The sequence below is a fragment of the Salvelinus sp. IW2-2015 genome, linkage group LG14 (genome assembly GCF_002910315.2).
Source record: "Salvelinus sp. IW2-2015 linkage group LG14, ASM291031v2, whole genome shotgun sequence".
Taxonomy (NCBI): domain Eukaryota; kingdom Metazoa; phylum Chordata; class Actinopteri; order Salmoniformes; family Salmonidae; genus Salvelinus; species Salvelinus sp. IW2-2015.
This window is the reverse complement of record NC_036854.1, coordinates 12,776,933-12,800,883: the sequence shown is the minus strand read 5'-3', so window position 1 is coordinate 12,800,883 and position 23,951 is coordinate 12,776,933. Positions and strand designations below refer to the sequence as shown.

Below are 23,951 nucleotides of genomic sequence, written 5' to 3'. Positions count from 1 at the left end.
CTCTGTTATCCAGTATATACCCACCCTATCAGCTACAGAAACCTCTCTTCTCCAGTATATACCCACCCTATCAGCTACAGGTTGTCTTAAGATTTCCTTCTTCAATGTTGTCCTTTCTCATGTAGGTTCTTACTAGTTTTACTTGTGGTGCTAATGCAGGGTTTTCATTCTTTAAGAATACCATGATGATTTTGATCATAGTCCGTTTTAACAGGGGGAAATCCCCTCCTCCAGGCAGCCAGGGTGGGAGGTATTTGAATATAAGTGGTTTGACATAATTTACCCTGAGCTGTACTATAGCCATCCATCACCGGCCCCAGCCATGACAGTTTGTCAAAATGCTGTACATTTTTTGTATTAGGATTTAGTACCTGAGCCTGCCCACGGCTGACTGACCCAAGTGATAGACGGACACAACCAAAGGGGCCATTTGTCTTGTTTACAAGCCTCAAATTATGGCGTAGCAGGTCTGTGTTCTTTCTGGTGCAGATGTAATGATTCCAATACAGACACACACATACACAGCAGCTAACCTTTGTGTTTACACTGTTCTCACTGTATTCAGTGTTCCTAGGAGGGTTTCCCTTTGTGGATGGCTGTAGAAATCTCATTCACACGTGTGGATCTGCCAATATTATGGTTCTGCTGTATCCGTTTTTGATTGGAAGATGTGGTGTTTGCATGCATTCACTAAGGTTAACATATTTTGGGGGGTTTGTTTACATTTTGCATGGCCTGTGGTTTCTGTGAGGTTTTGGGGGGATTCTATTAAGCTGGCCCGGATGGGCGTCGTTTGCACTGGGTGGAAAGTGATAGCATTCATTTTGGAAGGGGCAGCCTCCCCGGCGTGAGCTGGGCGCCCCGTTCTGGCTGACAAGAAATGTCACGTATAATAAGCACGTGGAGCAATGAGTAGGATTCTGCATGTTCACATGTGATAGTGTTTTTATCAAAAGCAATCTGCCTTCCCAATGAAAACTAGTTGGAGGTGGGGAATAGAGGGAAAGGTTTCATTTATTTATTTTTGGAGGGGGTGGGTCTTGGATGGTTGAGGGGCAGCTCTCGGGGATCTGTGGGGGGATCTTGGAGGGCTGGTGGCCTGGCGGTTGGGAGCTTGGGCCGGTGGCCGACAGGTCGCTGGTTCAGTTCCCCGTTTTTGACTTGGTGGGAGATCTGTCCACGTGCCCTTGTGCAGGGCGTTGACCCTGGTTGCTTCTGGGGGTCGCTTTGGATGGGAGTCTGTTAGATGACTGAATGTAATGTAAATGTTGAACTGCTTCACTGCCGGTAGATTGTATGTATGTTTTAATATTCAATAATAAAATAATAATTAGGGTTTAGCCAACAGATGGATTGAACTACTTTGACGTTTTTGAATTGATCGGTCATTCCCCTTAAGTTGTGGTAGTAAATAGATTTCAAATGCTAACAATTCTTGGCCAATTAACGACAAAAGCTAGAAACGTGTGACAGTGCTGGGTCGCTGTATAACCAATAAAACACAACTCACTAGAACTGTGATCTGTTTCAGGTTCTGAATCATCTGATTATTATAACTGCGGCCTAGAGAGAACACATACAAACAGTTATAGAAAAATATTGTATTTGCAATCTGTACAAATAACATATCAAATGGAAAAATACTTGTTAATACATTTAGGAACATCATATATAAATAGACCTTTGGCATTCATAAAATCTAGCTGCAAAACTAAAAGCTTAAAACATTTATAAACCACAGAAATAATCCTACGTACAATAAAGCCAACCAGTGGCTCAAAGTCCACAGTGCACAGAGAGACAGCCATGACAACCACACATTTCCCTTTTAGATGAGTCGACAACACCAGTCTCACCATAGACTTACACCGTCACAATGGATGACAACACCAGTCTCACCATAGACTTACACCGTCACAATGGATGCCATACTTACAGTGCCTCACCGTTCTGTGCATCCGAGTACATTCTTCTTCAGGTTTCACAAGAGCCTGCTATGGTCATTATTTACCTGAGTGGATATGTATGCATTGTTTGTGGCTATTGCTTAGCAACATCTTTGTCAACATACAGACAGTACAATGTAAGATGGTAATCATACATTGTAAGCGAGTCAGATAGTCCTATTTACATTGGATGCATACATGCAGAATAGTTACATGTCTCCAGACACTATTCATGTCAATAGGGAGGAACATACAGGAGCTCTTATCTGCTGCATAGATTTGTAAAGGCACAGAAGAGCAATATCTCATATCTGCTGCTGATAACTGAATGTGAGGCGCTGGCTGGTGCATGGGACATTGCATAGTATTTTACAGTTTCCATGTATCACTTAGGGCTAGATTAAATCCGTATCGTGGAAGATCCACAGTATCGTACGACTGAAATGTAAAAGCCATTCCCGATTGAGCCAACATATGCAGGGTTTACCGTGAATGCAGTTTCCGCGACTGCAGAAACATTGCTTTTAAATTACAATCCCGCTATACTGCGGTTCAGCGTTAGCGAGGCTGCATATGTCGGCTCGACTGGAACACAGTCAAAACGTTAGTTCCATATCTTATAGCCTATCAAAACATTTGTTACATAGCTCATACTGTACAAGTTTCCTTTTTAAGATCGGTAATACAACAGTAGAATAGGATACCCTACCCATGCAAATTGTTCCTCGCACACAACACAATGACTTAAGTCCACATTAAAACATGTCACTTCGAAACATGCAATAAATTAGCTATGAAAATGGATATTGTAATTTTTAACAACTTATTACCAGGCTGAATTACAGTATTTGTAGATCGTATTTAAAATAACGTGTAATAACGTTCATCACCTTGTAGCAAACAGTAAATTCACTTTCCATTTAGTTAAAGATCAAGCATGAGGAGTATTCCTATGACAAATAGTGGGAACGACGGCAAACAATCAATGAAGTAAAACAGGAGAATGTGAACCAACGATCACACCATGAATTCAATAGACTAAAGAGTCCCCTCTACTGTGTGGAAGAGGTTGGAGGAGTAGAGTGGTCAGTAACCTTGACGTATTACGTGCTCCTATATTGACTGACTGGATGGATACAACTACTAGCTGAGTCAAGTCCCAGTGGGTAATGTTCTGAAGGCCGAGACTGTAGAAGTGCCTTGTCAATTTTGCCCTCGGTTGTTTTTGCATTTGTTCTACTGTCTCAATCAAACAGGTGTCTATGGAACTCAGGGGAGACGGTACTGAGCCCTGACTTCTGACCTTACCAAGGAGATTCCTAACTTCGAAAAACAATTCCTGAATTTAATTTGGTTAGAAAGACACCTGAATATTACCTGATGGGTTAATATATTGCTTAAGATGTTCAACAACAATACAACAGCCAATAATATAACTGAGGGTATAATTGCAATGCTATCATTTCCTTATCAACATAGCTATCCTAATAACCAGTCTGGGAGTGTTATTCACATCACTGAACTCACACAGAAGAAACACCTATATTAAAAAGGAACCGGAAACACCACAATGGCGCGGATATGAAAGGAAGAAGTGCCACTATGCAGTGTCGACCTGCGACTATGGGCAGCAGCTGAGAGAGACGTTTGGGGACAAGGTCTTTGGATAACACGCGTTGTGGAGATGATGTGTGAGAGGAGAGCCATTGGTTGCCGTTGGAGACGACTTAGGAAGGGGACAGCTGATTGCTGGAGAAGCTGTCACACAGAGGCACTTGACAGAGCAGCAGTGAGAGTAATTTTCCTACCGGCTGGTGATTGTGTCAGAGGTGCCAAATACACACCAACACACACACATACAGTCACACACTCATACTCCCTTCTGTGCATCAGTGAGGGTAGGGTTCTACAGGTTTAAATACACAAGTCTATGCGCATGAAGCAATGTACATGATCATGTAGGAATTATTTCTAGTACACAGGAAGCACGATCAACATTTGAAAAATCCAAACATCCTATTTAAAAAGACTGTTCCTTGTAAACTTGATTCACAGCTTGGTCCTACGTTCAGAAASCTGGCGATAGATACCTCCATCACGTAGAACTGGATAAAAACCTCACGGATGCTTGACACTGTACCAGGTTTATTATTCCCTTTTTTAACACTGTTCTTCCTGGGTTTCCTCCAATCAGGATTTCTCCTGTCCTCACTGGCTGTGAAACAGTAGCCCTGGGGAGAGGGAGAAGGAAGTGGGCATGCTGACGCTGTGCAGTGACAAGAGAAGAGGGGCGGTCAGAACCCCTCGTGGCGGGTGTGTCATTGTCATTGCGTCACACAGTTGTCGCCCATGTCCTGTGCGTAGCGGTCGGAGATGGCGGTGCGCAGGTCGTCAATGTCCTTCCTCAGCTGGCCAACCTCCAGCAGCTTGGCCCGCAAGTTGTCCTCCACCAGGGAGTTGTCATTCTCCTCCCCTGACATGCTCATCGCTATGGGGGTTAAGAGAGAGAAATACACCGTCAGGAACCAGAGACCACATCAATGAGGCAATACTGAAATCTATCTGATGGGCTTTAGTTCACATCTACCATTGCAGGATTTCAACGAGCAGCAGGTGTGTGACTTAGTGAGTGTGAGATATGCCACATTATGAGATAGTAAGTGTATGAGTATCTTTTGGCAGGTGTGTGTATTTTTTATTATTAACTGGGTGGTTCAAGCCCTGAATGCTGATTGCTCTAATTCTGTCGGTAACCAGTTTATAATAGCAATAAGGCATCACGGGGGTTTGTGGTATATTTCCAATATACAACGGCTAAGGGCTTAGAACAGCCCTTAGCCACAGTATATTGGCCATATACCACACCCCCCCGGGCCTTAATGCTTAATTATACTGCGGCTGTGTGAAAGGCTCTGTTCAGTGTGTGAGTATAGAGAGTGTATATTGTGTATGTGCTAGGGATGGGCATTTGAAATATTGCCACTATTAGAATAATATCGTGATTGTTTTTCTCTCAGATATCCGGATAGTCAGAATACATGTGTCTTTTTTCTTGTTTGATGCGCGACAGCATAGACGATGCTGCTCTGCTTGTGCAGCAGGGCGGGGAAAGGGCAGGGGCCTGTGCCTGTTGGGAGAGAGAGAGAAAGTAGCTATACTCGCACTAGTTAGACACACTTGTTGCTGCCATAGGTTATCTATCATACAATCGATGCAAATAAGCTATTTTTTWATGGGGCGCACATCATAAACACTACATTCAAAAGTTTGCTGTTTTATTAAATGAATAATTTCATGGTACATTGCATTTGGAAAGTATTCAGACCCCTTGACTCTTTCCACATTTTGTTACGTTACAGCCTTATTCTAAAAWGGATTAAATAGTTTTCCCCCCTCATCAATTTACACACAATACCCCATAATAAAAAACGGAAATATTACATTTACATAAGTATTCAGACCATTTACTCAATAGACTGCTGAGCATTTATTTATTTTTTAATCCATTCTAGAATAAGGCTGTTGAAATGTTGAAAAAGTCAAGGGGTCTGAATACTTTCCGAAGGCATTGTGTATATATATATWTTTTTTAAAGGAATACTCTCTCAAGTAATTGAATACTAATGTCCGTTAGGATATTCGATTAACCGTGCCCATCCCTCTGTGTGTGTGTGTGTGTCATAGTCCTATTTGAACCTCGAAAGGCTTTGTCTGAATTAAATACTATTATCCATGTGACATGGCTACATACAAGTACTGTATATACAGTACAGTACATTCGGAACATATTCAGACCCTTTGACTTTTTCCACATTTTGTTACGTTACAGCCTTATTCTAAAATGGATTAAATAACATTTCCTCATTAATACCCCATAATGACAAAGTGAAAACAGGTTTTTAGAAATGTTTGCAAATGTATTAAAAATAAAAAACAGAAATACCTTATTTACATAAGTGAACAGACAATTTGCTATGAGACCTGAAATTGAGCTCAGGTGCATCCTGTTTCTATTGATCATCCTTGAGATGTTTCTATAACTTGATTGGACATGATTTGGAAAGGCACACACCTGTCTATATAAGGTCCCACAGTTGACAGTGCATGTCAGAGCAAAAAACAAGCCATGAGGTTGAAGGAATTGTCTGTAGAGAAGGGTACCAAAAAATGTATGCAGCATTGAAGGTCCCCAAGAACACAGTGGCCTCCATCATTCTTAAATGGAAGAGGTTTGGAATCACCAAGACTCTTCCTAGAGCTGGCCTCCCGGCCAAACTGAGCAATCGGGGGAGAAGGGCCTTGGTCAGGGAGCTGACCAAGAACTCGATGGTCACTCTGACAGAGCTCCAGAGTTCKTCTGTGGAGATGGGAGAACCTTCCAGAAGGACAACCATCTCTACAGCACTCCAACAATCAGGCCTTTATGGTAGAGTGGCCAGACAGAAGCCACTCCTCAGTAAAAGGCACATGACAGCCCGCTTGGATTTGCCAAAAGGCACCTAAAGGACATTCAGACCATCAGAAACAAGATTCTCTGGTCTGATGAAACCAAGATTGAACTCTTTGACCTGAATGCCAAGCGTCACGTCTGGAGGATACCAAGCACCGCTCATCACCTGGCCAATAACATCCCTACGGTGAAGCATGGTGGTGGCAGCATCATGCTGTGGGGATGTTTTTCAGCGGCAGGGATTGGGAGACTAGTCAGGATCGAGGGAAAGATGAATGGAGCAAAGTACAGAGAGATCCTTGATGAAAACCTGCTCCAGAGCGCTCAGGACCTCAGACTGGGGCGAAGGTTCACCTTCCAACGATAATTAGCACACAGCCAAGACAACGCAGGAGAGGTTTCAGGACAAGTCTCTGAAGGTCCTTGAGTGGCCCAGCCAGAGCCCGGACTTGAACCCGATCGAACATATCTGGAGAGACCTGAAAAAAGCTGTGCAACAATGCTCCCCATCCAACCTGACAGAGCATGAGGGTCTGCAGAGAAAAATGGGAGAAACTCACCAAATACAGGTGTGCGGAGCTTGTGGCGTCATACCCAAGAAAACTTGAGGCTGTAATCGCTGCCAAAGGTTCATCAACAAAGTACTGAGTAAACGGTCTGAATACTTTTGTAAATGTAATATTTTTTTAATATTTTTTTTTATTAGCAAAAACTTCTAAAAACCTGTTTTTGCTTTGTCATTATGGGGTAATTGTGTGTAGATTGATGATAAAACAAATCTATTTTAGAATAAGGCTGTAACCTAACAAAACGTGGAAAAAGTCAAGGGGTACTGAATTCTTTCCGAATGTATTGTATAAAATTAGTAATTGATTGGAGAAGTCAAATTGCTTTGAATCTTTGAAGGAAAGATGTCTGGTCACGAAGGAATGAAGCAGTGTCTTCTTTCTCCTCTGTTGCCTGAAGCCTGAAACCTGTGTAATCATCACTTTAAAACATCAATTTTTAACCCCCAACACGCTGCCTTCACTTCAAAGGCTGACAGTTTCTATATCTGGAGAAAACATCATTAGCTATCGGCCTCATAAATATGGGAGCCGGCAAGCCCACCAGGAGGTTCAGCCTCTCTGATCTGAGCTCTGACTGAAGGCGTAAGGATTTCTGTCTAGCTAAGCTAGCTATAGCTACATTACAGCCACTGCTGCACTCCGTCTGCTCCTTTCACAGCTCCAAACCAACGCATTTTCAAAAGAAAAGCTAACGATTCAACAGAAAAGGGAACATCATTTTCTCTGGCTCTGCGTCAATAGTTCAGACTRTTTTCAAATGCTTCCCCATGATTACAGTTATGCCAGTTGTTTGAGTAATTGCCACAGTGCAGCAGGACCAATGACGTATACACCCTGGATTGCTGATGTATTGACCATTGAGAGGCTTTGAAGCCACCAGTCGGCCAAATTGGCACACCTCAGTAGGAGCAGTCCTCCATAGGAATGAATGGAATTCTACAGGATTTCAATGAAATGTTTCAAGGACAAAAATCAATGTAATTAGGATTTTTGTTGTTGTATTGGGGACAGTAACATCAGTAACAACTAAGTAAATAGTTAAACCTTCTTAAATGTGTTAGTTTTATGTTTAGCTCACATAGTATACAGTGGAGTATGAAAGTATTCMCCCCCCTTGACATTTTTCCTATTTTGTTGCCTTACAACCTGGAATTAAAATAGATTTTMGGGGGGTTTGTATCCTTTCATTTACACAACATGCCTACCACTTTGAAGATGCAAAATATATTTTCTTGTGAAACAAGAAATAAGAAATAAGACAAAAAAACAGAACTTGAGCGTGTATAACTATTCACCCCCCAAAGTCAATACTTTGTAGAGCCACCTTTAGCAGCAATTACAGCTGCAAGTTTTTTGGGGTATGTCTCTATAAGCTTGGCATATCTAGCCACTGGGATTTTTGCCCATTCTTCAAGGCAAAACTGCTCCAGCTCCTTCAAGTTGGATGGGTTCCGCTGGTGTACAGCAATCTTTAAGTCATATCACAGATTCTCAATTGGATTGAGGTCTGGGCTTTGACTAGGCCATTCCAAGACGTTTAAATGTTTCCCCTTAAACCACTCAAGTGTTGCTTTAGAAGTATGCTTAGGGTCATTGTCCTGCTGGAAGATGAACCTCTGTCCCAGTCTCAAATCTCTGGGAGACTGAAACAGGTTTCCATCAAGAATTTCCCTGTATTTAGCACCATTCATCATTCCCTCAATTCTGACCAGTTTCCCAGTCCCTACCGATGAAAAACATCCCCACAGGATGGGGATGTTGTTCTTGGGGTGATGAGAGGTGTTGGGTTTGCGCCAGACATAGCGTTTTCCTTGATGGCCAAAAAGCTACATTTTAGTCTCATCTGACCAGAGTAGCTTCTTCCATATGTTTGGGGAGTCTCCCAGATGCCTTTTGGAAAACACCAAACGTGTTTGCTATTTTCTTCTTTAAGCAATGGCTTTTTTCTGGACACTTCCGTAAAAGCCCAGCTCTGTGGAGTGTAAGGCTTAAAGTGGTCCTATGGGCAGATACTCCAATCTCCGCTGTGGAGCTTTACAGCTCCCTTAGGGTTATCTTTGGTCTATTTGTTGCCTTTCTGATTAATACCCTCCTTGCCTGGTCTGTGAGTTCTGGTGGGCAGCCCTCTCTTGGCAGGTTTGTTGTGGTGCCATATTCTTTCCATTTTTAATAATGGATGTAATGGTGCTCTGTGGGATGTTCAAAGTTTCTGATATTTTTTTATAACCCAATCCTGATCTGTACTTCTCCACAACTTTGTCCCTGACCTGTTTGGAGAGCTCCTTGGTCTTCATGGTGCCACTTGCTTGGTGGTGCCCCGTGCAGACTCTGGGCCTTTTAGAACAGTTGTATATATACTGAGATCATGTGACAGATCATGTGACACTTAGATTGCACACAGGTGGACTTTATTTAACTAATTATGTGACTTCTGAAGGCAATTGGTTGCACCAGATCTTATTTAGGGGCTTCATAGCAAAGGGGGTGAATACATATGCACACACCACATTTCCGTTTCACTTTCTTTTTTTTTCTCACCAATTTGAACTATTTTGTGTAAGTCCATTACATGAAATCCAAATAAAAATCCATTCAAATTACAGGTTGTAATGCAACACGATAGGAAAAACGCAAAGGGGATGAATACTTTTGCAAGGCACTGTATTTTAAAAGTATGCATTAAGGTGTCTGTAATAAATAAGTGTGACACAAATTAATGTATTCATTAAAGAGGAACTGCACCTGCTAATTTGGCCTTGCTCCTCAAGAAACGCTGTCGGCCCCCCAAAAGAGAAAATAATATATATATAAACTCAGCGAAAAAAGAAACGTCCCTTTTTCAGGACCCTGTCTTTCAACGATAATTCGTAAAAATCCCAATAATTTCAGATCTTCATTGTAAAGGGTTTAAACACTGTTTCCCATGCTTGTTCAATGAACCATAAACAATTAATCAACATGCACCTGTGGAACGGTCGTTAAGACACTAACAGCTTACAGATGGGAGACAATTAAGGTCACAGTTATGAAAACTTAGGACACTAAAGAGGCCTTTCTACTGACTCTGAAAAACACCAAAAGAAAGATTCCCAGGGTCCCTGCTCATCTGCGTGAACTTGCCCTAGGCATGCATGAGGACTGCAGATGTGGCCAGGGCCAATTGCAATGTCCGTACTGTGAGACGCCTAAGACCAGCGCTTACAGGGAGACAGGACGGACATCACACCTGCGGGACAGGTACAGGATGGCAACAACAACTGCCCGAGTTACACCAGGAACGCACAATCCCTTCATCAGTGCTCAGACTGTCCGCAATAGACTGAGAGAGGCTGGACTGAGGGCTTGTAGGCCCAATTTTTTTTTAATTATATATATATCAGTGGCAAAAAAGTATTTAGTCAGCCACCAATTGTGCAAGTTCTCCCACTTAAAAAGATGATTGAGGCCTGTAATTTTCATCATAGGTACACTTCAACTATGACAGACAAAATGAGAAAAAAAAATCCAGAAAATCCCATTGTAGGATTTTTAATGAATTTATTTGCAAATTATGGTGGAAAATAAGTATTTGGTCAATAAAGTTTATCTCAATATTTTGTTATATACCCTTTGTTGGCAATGACAGAGGTCAAACGTTTTCTGTAAGTCTTCACAAAGGTTTTCACACACTGTTGCTGGTATTTTGGCCCATTCCTCCATGCAGATCTCCTCTAGAGCAGTGATGTTTTGGGGCTGTTGCTGGGCAACACGGACTTTCAACTCCCTCCAAAGATTTTCTATGGGGATGAGATCTGGAGACTGGCTAGGCCACTCCAGGACCTTGAAATGCTTCTTACGAAGCCACTCCTTCGTTGCCCGGGCGGTGTGTTTGGGATCATTGTCATGCTGAAAGACCCAGCCACGTTTCATCTTCAATGCCTTGCTGATGGAAGGAGGTTTTCACTCAAAATCTCACGAACATGGCCCCTTTCATTCTGTCCTTTACACGGATCAGTCGTCCTGGTCCCTTTGCAGAAAAACAGCCCCAAAGCATGATGTTTCCACCCCCATGCTTCACAGTAGGTATGGTGTTCTTTGGATGCAACTCAGCATTCTTTGTCCTCCAAACACGACGAGTTGAGTTTTACCAAAATGTTCTATTTTGGTTTCATCTGAACATATGACATTCTCCCAATCTTCTTCTGGATCATCCAAATGCTCTCTAGCAAACTTCAGACGGGCCTGGACATGTACTGGCTTAAGCAGGGGACACGTCTAGCACTGCAGGATTTGAGTCCCTGGCGGCATAGTGTGTTACTGATGTGAGGCTTGTGTACTTTGGTCCCAGCTCTCTGCAGTCATTCACTAGGTCCCCCGTGTGGTTCTGGGATTTTTGCTCACCGTTCTTGTGATCATTTTGACCCCACGGGGTAAGATCTTGCGTGGAGCCCAGATCGAGGGAGATTATCAGTGGTCTGTATGTCTTCCATTTCCTAATAATTGCTCCCACAGTTGATTTCTTCAAACCAAGCTGCTACCTATTGCAGATTCAGTCTTCCCAGCCTGGTGCAGGTCTACAATTTTGTTTCTGGTGTCCTTTGACAGCTCTTTGGTCTTGGCCATAGTGGAGTTTGGAGTGTGACTGTTTGAGGTTGTGGACAGGTGTCTTTATAACTGATAACAAGTTCAAACAGGTGCCATTAATACAGGTAACGAGTGGAGGACAGAGGAGCCTCTTAAAGAAGAAGTTACAGGTCTGTGAGAGCCAGAAATCTTGCTTGTTTGTAGGTGACCAAATACTTATTTTCCACCATAATTTGCAAATAAATTCATTAAAAATCCTACAATGGGATTTTCTGGATTTTTTTTTCTCATTTTGTCTGTCATAGTTGAAGTGTACCTATGATGAAAATTACAGGCCTCTCTCATATTTTTGAGTGGGAGAACTTGCACAATTGGTGGCTGACTAAATACTTTTTTGCCCCACTGTATATATATATCACACACACACACACACGCTACCAGTAAAATGTTTGGAGACACCTACTCATTCAAGGGTTTTTCTTAATATTTTACTATTTTCTACATTGTAGAATAATAGTGAAGACATCAAAACTATGAAATAACACATATGGAATCATGTAGTAGTAACCAAAAAAAAAGTGTTAAATAAATCAAAATATATTTTAGATTCTTCAAAGTAGCCACCCTTTGCCTTGATGACAGCTTTGCACACTCTTGCCATTCTCTCAACCAGCTTCATGAGGTAGTCATCTAGAATGCATTTCAATTAACAGGTGTGCTTTGTTAAAGTAAATTTGTGGAACTTCTTTCCTTCTTAATGCATTTGAGCCAATCAGTTGTGTTGTGACAAGGTAGGGGTGGTATACAGAAGATAGCCCTATTTGGTAAAAGACCAAGTCCATATTATAGCAAGACCAGCTCAAATAAGTATTATTACTTTCAGACATGAAGGTCAATATGGAAAATGTCAAGAACGGTGAAAGCTTCTTCAAGCGCAGTCGCAAAAACCATCAAGCGCTATGATGAAACTGGCTCTCATGAGGACCGCCACAGGAAAGGAAGACCCAGAGTTACCTCTGCTGCAGAGGATAAGTTCATTAGCGTTACCAGCCTCAGAAATTGCAGCCCAAATAAATGCTTCACAGAGTTCAAGTAACAGACACATCTCAACATCAACTGTTCAGAGGAAACTGCGTGAATCAATTCAAGGCACACTTAACCAGCATGGCTACCACAGCATTCTGAAGCGATACGCCATCCCATATGGTTAATCAATGTGATCTTTCCAAAAAAGGTCAAGTATTTACCTCTCCATGGTTGCAGAATCGTATCTATTTTTGCAAACTTTCTATTGAAATGAATTGTGGTAAGTTAATTCATATTTTTTGAGATATGAATACCAAGCATGTCTACTACACCATCCGTGCCCCTTTTTATTGGTAAACTACAAGGTAGTGTAAACACTGTCTTTTAACGATCCAATACGTAATATGGTACAGTACACTGACTTGATTAGTCAAATAAAAAAATTAAACACTTGTCATAATTAGGTTTTAATCCAGAGAGGCTAGAAAAGTGATCAAGATCTTCAATGAGACTTTGCAGGGATCAATTTATTATTTCACCTTTATTTAACCAGGTAGGCCAGTTGAGAACAAGTTCTCATTTACAACTGCGACCTGGCCAAGATAAAGCAAAGCAGTGCGACAAAAACAACACAGAGTTACACATAAACAAACGTACATTCAAGTTTGCGACTTAAGAAAAAACTTCAGTCATCGGCATACAWTGACACTTTTGTTTTTATCCCTTGGATTTCRAACCCCTTGATGTTCTTGTTGGCTRTCGCATTTCAATGGCTATAATAAATAGATATGGAGATAACGGACAGCCTTGTTACACTCCTCTTAAAAGCTCAATACATCCTGAGAAGTAACCATTATTTACTATTTTACATCTGGGGTTGCTGTACATAACTTTAACCCATTGTAGAAGAGATTCACCGAAATTAAAGTAATCCAGGCATTTTATATATAAAATCTGCTATGAAGACCAGGCCTGGTATCGTTGATGTTTCATAATGTTAAATTGTTTCAAGTAACCGTTGTACATTATCTCCAAGATATCATCCATGTAAAAAACATGTCTGATCAGGAGGAACAATATCTGGTAAAACCTTCTTTATTCTATGTGCTATGCATTTCGCCAGGATTTTCGCATCTCTGGAAATGTTTGGTGTAGCCTACTGTTCTCCGGGTATAATGCAAGATACATTTTAAGCAAAACATTAGGAAATTTAGCAGGCTACGTTCTTTCTATGATAAACATTAGAAATATGATGGCCATGCATCATTTTTGCAAAAGACCTTGCTTTTTCATTGTAAGCTCATTTTCTTTTGTGGCTGCCAGCCAAATAGTGTTGCACTTTTCATCTGATGAAAATTAAGCTATTTTATGCCAAACGTGTTGCACTAATGCATTTTATGTGAAGGAAAACTATAGTTGCAGGCCACGGATCCTATTGAAGTAAAAAAAAACACTTGACTTTCAATAGAAAACAAGACTCCTGTCAATACACAGCTGGACTCACCTGTTTCTGCTTTCTCCCATTGTGCTATGTACAAACAAACATGACTGGCTCAACTGTTCTCGGGAACAACGGTAAGCTTCATAATGTAAAATAATGTGACACGTGAAATTAATAATGTGATCTACTTTATCTCCTAACGGATTGCACAAGTTGASTGCAGTTATTTGCTTAAAAAGTAGCTACAAATTTGTAAATGTATTGAAAAAATAGTTTTAATGGTATTGAATGTATTGAAACAACATCCCATGGATATTTCCAAATACCCCAGTATACCGTACGGTATACCGTCCAAGCCTATTTTGGATACGGCAGTAGTTTGTGGGTGGAGGTGTGTGTATGCAGAGAGGTTTGATCTAGACAGATGTACTTACATTTGATGCCCAGTAGCAGTGCCAGGTTAGGCTCCTTTCCCTGGGCCCTCTGGGTGAGGATACTACAGAGGGCCTTGAGGTCCAGCAAACACAGGGACATCTCCTTAAGTAAGGGCCCCGCCTCGGGCKCTTGGCCCCCGCTGCCCTGTCGCACCACCACGCCCTCCTCCACCTGCCTTCGGTTCTGTAGGAATACACACACACAGTGGAACACACACACTTAGAACACACACACACACTGGGTTTATTATTAAACGCTGACACTAATGCAGCAGAGCACTGGAGTGTTCATTAAATTCATGTAAAACCCATTAAATCCGCCCCAATATTAAATAGGATTTTGCGCCAGTTCAAAGTAGATAAAGTGTTGCTGAATTGAAACACAAATTGGCAAAAATCTTTGCTGTGCTTAAAAGCGTCATTGTTGTTCTCTGTCACTGTCACAATGCATTAACAACAACACATTGTAAATAGCTAGAGAAGGGAGTTTAGTCGCTCACAATAGGAACACAAGCATTTCACGGACCTGCAATAACATCTGCTAAATATGTGTTTGTGACCAATACAATTTGATTTGATAAAAACGTTTTTGTTTTTATCATAACATGACAGCCGCACTATTATTTCTAAACAGAAATGGATTTGTCCATTAAGGCTCCAGAGATTGTATTTTTGGATGAAACTGAATTTGAGAGAGAAATGCTGAAGAAGTGAGAACTGCCGCTGGCAGGCGGTGTCTAAAGCTGAGTGTGCGTGCGTGTGTGTGTGCATTTGTGTGTGTTACACTCCTTTGTAACCTGTGAGGATCATTAACACTTGCACAGCCTCTCATTGGTTCTGCTTTGAAACAAAATAGTTCAAATAGACACTTTAAAATGAGTCTCTCCAAATGTCTCACAGAACACCATGTAGTTTGGAATAATAATCACCATCCCTCAACAGGATAATGAGGCGTCATAGTAACACAAACACCCACAGAGGGGGCAGAAAGTTGTTGCAGGTGCAAAGTCATTTTAGGACCGATTATCCAAGATCCTGCTCTTCCAAGATGGAGGCCGTTTCACCACAAAAAAAACTCTCTCTCTTTCATCTCAGTTTCACACCCAAAGGCGCTTACCACTTGTTGATGCCTGGAGTCAAATCTCCCTCCTCCCCAGTCATTCTTTCTACACGCTGCTGGGGACATAGTGTGCAGCTTAAGACCCAGCCTCCACAGAGCAGTGGAGTTAAAACCACCCATACTAGACACACCACACAGACTCATCTCATCTTGTCATATCTCACCGTCCCCGCGCCGACAGCCCTTTGAGTAGTCAGAGCCAGGCAACACTCCATCCCTTCACCCTCCACCCTCCTCTCCCTTCCCGTCCTCCCTCCCTCCCTCTTCCCTCCCTCCTCCCTCCCTCCTTCCCCCCTCTCCTCCTCCTCCCTCTCTCTCTCTCTCCAAACCTCTCTCTTATCTATCTCTTCCTCTTCTCTCTCGGCTTTGTGGGAGCCGAGCCGGGGAATCTTCCAGCTGATAATTGCCTCTTGTGTCCCTGTCAGTGGGATAATGTATGATGCTGCGGCGCCAGCCACATGTGTGCTCTCTAGCTCTCCTCTCTTCTCTGTACAGGAGACACACATGTGTGCTCTCTAGCTCTCCTCTCTTCTCTGTACAGGAGACACACATGTGTTCCCACCCTCTTCTGCCCGCCTGGCTGTCACATGCATGAATTCAGACCTTTCAGCGCCGGGCTCGTCCTCACCTTGAGACGGGCGGGGGAGGTGAAGAATGACACCATGAATTCTAATAGGGTGTGTGTGGTAGTGGTGGGAGCTGGAGGGGCCATATTGGGTTATTCATGACTTGGCTGCTATGAAAAGATCTGAGGACAAAAAGGGTCACTAGAGGAACATAATGGGGGTGAATGGACCTCTCCATCACCAGCTAAACCTGGGACAGAGCTACTGTCTGACAGGATGTGTGTGTGTGTGTGTGTGAGAGATACTCCAATCTACCCTTGGTTCTAACATGCGTTCTTTGTCCTGATCTTGTCCTCATTCTGATTGTGCCCACATTCTTAGACAGGAGTAGACGATTAAAAGGCCCACTGTGAACTGATTTTGATCAGATCTTATAAGTGTAAACTTATAGTAAACGATCAGGACAAGACCAGGACGCGTGTTAGCGGAGGGTATAAACGGGGCTAAAGAAATGTCCGCTCATTGTTTGCTGCTCCCGAGAACAATTCTACTTTGCGACGTGTACACATTTGTAGTTAGTGTTTTAGGAGAGGCTGCGCGGGGCTCATCAGCGAGGGTCTGGTTACCTGGTGGAGGGTGTAGGAGAACGCATCCAGGTCCTCGTCCTTCTCCTGCAGCTGTTGCTGGAGCTCTTGGGAGAGACATCGCTCCTTCTGCAGCCTCTGCTCTACAGCCTGCAGCAGAACAATAAGACAGCCATCACATGAAACGCCCACTATGCTGTACGATGCACGGATGACAGTGATGACTGATCGTCAGCCTCTTCTTAAACATTATCATCATCACCCACTCGCAGACACACTCAAGGACAGACACACAACATGACAACTACTAGACGACAATAGCACCTGATTGAAGCATACTGTTGACCCAAATTCAGTCTAATAATAGGGCTTACCGTCAGCTCAAGGGTCAGTTTTTCTATCTGGCTCTTCTGATTGTCTATCAGCTGAAAAAGACCAGAGCGGAATCGTAAACATCTGGTAGCTGTCAAGACTCAGCACTCTGAATGACCCTGTGTGTGTGTGCATTCGGCGTCTGACCTTGCTGGTGGTGGCTTGTTGTTCCTGTAGTCTTGCGTTCTCTACCTCCAGCTGCTTTAGGTCCAGCATGGGGAGCCGGACCCCGTCCTCAAGACACTGCTCCACCTTTTCCTGCAGGCTGGGGGAACCAGAGAGACACAACGTTAGGGCACTGTCTGTCATCAGCACAACCACAGCTAACCAGCTCTGTTTTAATCGCACTGTGACAATTAAAAACATGTTGCAATTTTATTTCTATTCCTTGGCCATACCTCTGCACAGCAGCCACCAGCTCCTTCTCCCTCTTGCACTGGGTCTCAATCAGGTCCTCTTTCTCCTGCAGCACGGTGCGGCCTTCCTCCAGGTTTTTCTCCAGACGAGCCACTGTGTCCTGCAGGCCCTGGGCCTTCCCCTGACCCTCCTCCAGCTGATAAACACACACAGCACATGAACATAACATTAGGACTGTACACACACAAACAGGCAAACACAACTAGATAAGACTCACCAAACCATACACACCAGTTTAGTGCACACAAACCCACACTATGAAATTTACATTGACTTAATTGTCTGGTTCTTATTGACCTCTGGTGGTAAAATGGTGTATTACACGATTACCATTACCAAATTGAATCTCATTAATTGTCTTGAAGAAAATTACACAAAGCAGGTTGACGATGATTTAATTATCATTACAGTTCAGATAGACAGGGCAAACACAATAGGAGACATATTAACTTAAGGTTGATCAGAGGTTATTAACAGACACTTGCTGTTAATTGACAGTATGAACTCCCCTGCCTCCTCCTCTTTCCCCTCTAGCACTACCATTAATGCAGCCTGAAATGGCTGATCTAATCATGTCTAARGGGATTAAAGAGCTGTAATGAAGAGACGCCTCCGCTCCATTACCAGGTGTTACTGTAGCTTATCACTGAGACGCTAGCTAGCAGAGATGCTAGCTGGGGCTCACTATCTGGCCATGCTAGAGGGGGCAGACATAAGGAGCTTTCTGACCAGTGACCACAAATCCAATTTCAACCAATAACCTTAACCTTTAACCCTCACCCTCACCTGGCCTTTAAGCTAAATCTTAACCCTAAAACTAAATCAAGACCATACAGGCTAGCTTATGTACTTTCTCATCATTTTTGGGGTATTCTCTAACATGGCCATCAAATGACTAAGAAGCATAGCAGAGATTCTAGCAGAGATTCTAGCAAAGATTCTAGCGGAGATGCCAGGCAAACGAGACCCCCTGAGGTGATCCTGTGGCTGGACAGGGTCTCTACCTGCTGGGCCTGGGTCTGGACCTCATCCAGGGAAGGCAGGTCAGCCAGGTACTTCTCCAGGGTCTCTATCCTCTGCTGCTTCTCCTGGTTCTGCTCACTCTCCCGCTGACACTTCTTCTTCAGGCTGTTGATGTAGCGGTCCCGCGTCTTCATCTGGAGGGCAGGATAGAGGGTTGATTACATACATTAGGGTTAGGGTTGTGGCTAGGTTAAGTGTTCCAGGGGTGTACACATCAAGCTAGAGTTAGGGTTGTGGATGAGGCTGGGGTTAGGGTTGATCCGGGGTGTAGACATGAAGCTAGGGTTAGGGTTAGGGTTGAGGCTGGGGTTAAATCAAATCAAATTGTATTAGTCACATGCGCCGAATACAACCTTACAGTGAAATGCTTACTTACGAGCCCCTAACCGACAGTGGAGTTTCAAAAAATAAAGAATAAGAGATAAAAGTAACAAGTAATTAAAGAGGAGCAGTAAAAAATAACAATATATACASGGGGGGTGCCGGTACAGAGTCGATGTGCGGGGGCACCGGTTAGTTGAGGTAGTATGTACAAGTAGGTAGAGTTAATTAAAGTGACTATGCATAGATGACAACAGAGAGTGACAGTGGTGTGGAGAGGGGAGGGGGGCAATGTGAATAGTCTGGGTAGCCATTTGATTAGATGTTCAGGAGTCTTATGGCTTGGGGGTAGAAGCTGTTGAGAAGCCTCTTGGACCTAGACTTGGCGCTCCGGTACCGCTTGCCGTGTAGTAGCAGAGAGAACAGTCTATGACTAGGGTGGCTGAAGTCTTTGATAATTTTCAGGGCCTTCCTCTGACACCGCCTGGTATAGAGGTCCTGGATGGCAGGAAGCTTGGCCCCAGTGATGTACTGGACCGTACGCACTACCCTCTGTAGTGCCTTGCGGTCGGAGGCCGAGCAGTTGCCATACCAGGCAGTGATGCAACCAGTCAGGATGCTCTCGATGGTGCAGCTGTAGAACCTTTTGAGGATGTGAGGACCCATGCCAAATCTTTTCAGTCTCCTGAGGGGGAATAGGTTTTGTCYTGCCCGCTTCATGACTGACACAGTGTTCTTGGACCATGTTAGTTTGTTGGTGATGTGGACACCAAGGAACTTGAAGCTCTCAACCTGCTCCACTGCAGCCCCGTCGATGAGAATGGGGGCGTGCTCAGTCCTCTTTTTCTTGTAGTCCACAATCATCTCCATTGTCTTGATCACGCTGAGGGAGAGGTTGTTGTCCTGGCACCACACGGCCAGGTCTCTGACCTCCTCCCTATAGGCTGTCTCGTTGTTGTTGGTGATCAGGCCTACCACTGCTGTGTCATAGGCAAATATAATGATGGTGTTGGAGTCGTGCCTGGCCGTGCAGTCATTAGTGAACAGGGAGTACAGGAGGGGGCTGAGCACGCACCCCTGAGGGGCCCCTGTGTTGAATCAGCGTGGCGGATGTGTTGTTACCTACCCTTACCACCTGGGGGCGGCCCGTCAGGAAGTCCAGGATCCAGTTGCAGAGGGAGGTGTTTAGTCCCAGGGTCCTTAGCTTATTGATGAGCTTTGAGTGCACTATGGTGTTGTACGCTGAGCTGTAGTCAATGAATAGCATTCTCACATAGGTGTTCCTTTTGTCCAGGTGGGAAAGGGCAGTGTGGAGTTGCATAGAGTTGCATCATCTGTGGATCTGTTGGGGCGGTATGCAAATTGGAGTGGGTTAGGGTTTCTGGGATAATGGTGTTTGATGTGAGCCATGACCAGCCTTTCAAGCACTTCGATGGCTACAGACGTGAGTGCTACGGGTCGGTTCATTAGGCAGGTTACCTTAGTGTTCTTGGGCACAGGCACTATGGTGGTCTGCTTAAACATGTTGGTATTACAGATTGGACAGGGAGAGGTTTGAAAATGTCAGTGAAGACACTTGCTAGTTGGTCAGCGATGCTCACAGTACACGTCTGGTAATCCGTCTGGCCCGCGGCTTGTGAATGTTGACCTGTCTAAGGTTACTCACATCGGCTGCGGAGAGCGTGATACACAGTCTTCCAGAACAGCTGGTGCTCTCATGCATGTTTCAGTGTTATTTGATCGGGGTATTGATATGAAGCTAGGGTTAGGTGTTGGGGTTGTGGCTGAGGCTGGGATTAGGGTTGATCTGGGGTATAGACATGAAGCTAGGGTTTAGGGTTTTGTGGTGATACGGGTGTAGACATGAAGCTGGGTTAGGGTTGTGGTGAGGTTAGGGTTGATCCGGGGTGTAGATGTGAAACTAGGGTTAGGGTTGTGGTTGAGGCTGGGTTGGGTTGATCGGGGTGTAATGAAGCTAGGGTTAGGGTTAGCGCTGGGGTTAGGGTTGATCCGGGGTGTAGACATGAAGCTAGGGTTAGGGTTGGGCTGGGGTTAGGGTTGATTCCGGGTGTAGACATGAAACTAGTGTTAGGGTTAGGGTTAAGCTGGGGTTAGGGTTGGTCTGGGGTGTGGACATGAAACTAGGGTTAGGGTTGTGGTTGAGGCTGGGGTTAGGGCTGATCCGGGGTGTAGACATGAAGCTAGGGTTAGGGTTGTGGCTGAGGCTGGGGTTAGGGTTGATCCGGGGTGTAGACATGAAACTAGGGTAAGGGTTGTGGCTGAGGCTGGGGTTAGGGTTGATCTGTGTAATATGCCCATTGCCCACCTTCTCCTCCAGCTTCTTGATGTCCTCTGTGTATTTCTGGGTGTTCTGTTTGAGGAACTCGTTGAGGTGGATGACCTCCAGCTCTGCAGCGGCCAGCTTACGGCCCAGCTCCCCGTTGTCACAGCACAGAGGGCTCATCCTGTCTGGGACCTTGGGCTGGGGCTGGGGGTGGGGCTGGAGCTGGGGGTGGAGCTGCAGATGGAGCTGGGGGTGTGACTGAGCCACTGGACTGTCATATGGAGACTCCTGGGAAAATAGAGGAGGATAGACATGAGTTGTCAGTCTTTTAAAGAGTTCCAGATATGTCAACAAATGGCAAAGCTTCAGACAAAGCTTAAAAATGTTAACACATGGCCAGTTGTGTATAACAGTATACTGTACTAAGTCAGACAGTTGAGCTGTTACTGTATAGGTGAGGCTTTATTACCTTAGCTTTGAGTAGATAGGGGTCGTCACAGCGCCCCTTCTGGCTCTGGAGGACCTGTTGCGCTTTCAGCTCGTTCTCCCTGATCCGAGCATGGAGCTGTAGGATCTGCTGCTTCTGTCTGGAAAACACACATCCGACATAGAATGGCAGCAATACACCACAATGTATAGCAGAAGCAGCTATACTGGTATCCAGGTAATACTTACACGTAAAAAAACTAGGTACACATTAAAATATGCAATGGTCACACACAGTGCCACCTCTCTCCATTATGAATATTAGACAGGCTGGCAGTAATACAGAAAAACACAGCCAACATGCCAATCAATGTGGAGCATATAGGACCATATATAATAATAGTATATAATAAGGCAGTTTGACTCAGTGTAAATCACTTAAATCTAATATTTCTCTCTTGTGAAGGGTGGGCCAGCTGGCTACATGCTATCCCGATGAGGCAAGCACACTTTCCTCCCCTAAACCCCGCCCTGAAAAAAAGTCACATTTATAATCAGCTCCTAAATACCTGTGTCTCTTTGCTTTGACATTTTCTGCCTTTCAGCAAAATAAAATGGGAGCGTTGATAAATGCTACCGGATCGAGATAGGAATACTAAACGCTTGGTGATTAGGTTTGCTTTCGACTGCCACCTGGTGGTGAAATTTGCCCGTTTTCTCATTCATTTGAGTCACAATTGATGGAGACATTCAATAACGAGGCACACAATTGAGAAAGCCCTCACCTTAACACCAGCCTGCTGCTAACTCAACTCATGAAGTTTCATAACGTTAGGAAACTGTTCTTCCCATATCTAACAGCATGTTGTCGTATTCACAATAACACCAGTTGGCCAGGATATTGAGTGTGCTAGATTGATCTCTCCAGTTCAAAGCGGGTCCGGCCTTTAATGTCATACCAGTTCACGTGTCGATGTGGCAGGGTAGTGTCTGTGTGCTGTGTGTCTCCTCTGTTTCTCTGCCTGTATTTCCTGCAGTAACCTCAGGGTGGGTGTGTGGATGGGTGACCCTGTGCTGTCCACTCCCCTCCCCTGGCACTGCCCAGCTTGTCCTGTCAGCGCCAGCCTGCCACTCTGAAAGGGGACACCTCGGACGCGTGTGGCCGACATGCCGCCACACGGACATCTGCTCAAGGTCATTGAAAAGTGTGTGTGTATGTGTGTGTGCATGCCTCGGCTGGGTTGACAGTACCAGTGTGTGTGTGTATGTGTGTGTGTGTGCATGCCTCGGCTGGGTTGACAGTGACAGTGTGTGTGTGTGTGTGTGTTGTGTGTGTGTGTGTATTGTGGTACATGCCTCGGCTGGGTTGACAGTGTGTGTGTGTGGTGTGAACATGCCTCGGCTGGTTGAACAGTGACAGTGTGTGTGTGTATATGTGTGTGTGTACATGCCTCGGCTGGGTTGACAGTGACAGCGTGTGTGTGTGTGTACATGCCTCGGCTGGGTTGACAGTGACAGTGTGTGTTTTGTATGTGTGTGTCATGCATCGGCTGGGTGACAGTGACATGTGTGTGTGTGTGTGTGTGTGTGTGTGTGTGTTGATGTGTGTACATGCCTCGGCTGGGTTGACAGGTGTGTGTGTGTATGTGCATGCCTCGGCTGGGTTGACAATGTGTGTGTGTAGTGTGTGTGTACATGCCTCGGCTGGCGTATGACATCGCGTGACAGGTTCTGTGTGGTATGTGGTGTACATGCCTCGGCTGGAGTTGACAGTGACAGTGTGTATTGTGTGTTGGTACATGCCTCGGCGTGTTGACAGTGACAGTGTGTATGTGTGTGTACATGCCTCGCGTGATGTATGACGTGACAGGTGCTTTTTTAAATATGTGTGCTTCGGATTTAAACGTCTTGTATCAATCCTGTTTCAATCATCTGGCGTACCAAAAATAGTCGTTCTGCATGAAAGTGAATGCTTGACAGGAGTGGTATGACATGCCTCGGCTTGGGTGTTGACGGATTGGTATAGTGACAGTGATTGTTGTCAAGGATGATACATGCTGCCTCGGCTGGATTGTCTCAAAACAACATTCCGGTGAAGTATGAACAGTGACAGTGTGGACTGTGGTGTGTGGTTGTTTGTGTGGATGGAAAAGTGCAAAAGAAAGAACCCACGAACAATACAGAATTACTCAATAATAAACTGATTGAATATTTCAAGAAGTTTCGTACAAGTGTTGATGCATGGAAAAATATAGAATTAAAACTTCTCTGTGTCTTAAGCTTGTTGCAAACGGGTTGTGGTGTGGTCGCGCATCGTGTGTCACGGGAGAAATAATGTTATAGGATAGTAGCTTAGCTCAATGGCAAAAAGGAATAGCAGACTGTCCCCAGTCTATGTGCAAGGTATTC

General features: G+C 44.2%; 1 protein-coding gene across 2 annotated transcripts in view; it reads right to left on the bottom strand.

Annotated features, from left to right (window-relative positions):
• Positions 1-1,586: 1,586 nt before the first annotated feature.
• The window catches only part of LOC111972670 (centrosomal protein of 85 kDa-like), an 82,129-nt gene continuing 59,764 nt past the window's right edge, over positions 1,587-23,951 (bottom strand). For both annotated transcript variants that reach the window (XM_023999696.1, XM_023999695.2), the window contains exons 5-13: positions 21,586-21,703; positions 21,159-21,404; positions 18,493-18,645; positions 17,470-17,624; positions 17,219-17,336; positions 17,074-17,124; positions 16,742-16,849; positions 14,430-14,613; positions 1,587-4,434 (exon numbers count right to left, since the gene is read on the bottom strand). In XM_023999696.1, the coding sequence (XP_023855464.1) occupies positions 4,271-4,434; positions 14,430-14,613; positions 16,742-16,849; positions 17,074-17,124; positions 17,219-17,336; positions 17,470-17,624; positions 18,493-18,645; positions 21,159-21,404; positions 21,586-21,703 (1,297 nt within the window). In that variant the 3' untranslated portion in view covers positions 1,587-4,270. The remainder of the gene's footprint in view (positions 4,435-14,429; positions 14,614-16,741; positions 16,850-17,073; positions 17,125-17,218; positions 17,337-17,469; positions 17,625-18,492; positions 18,646-21,158; positions 21,405-21,585; positions 21,704-23,951) is intronic.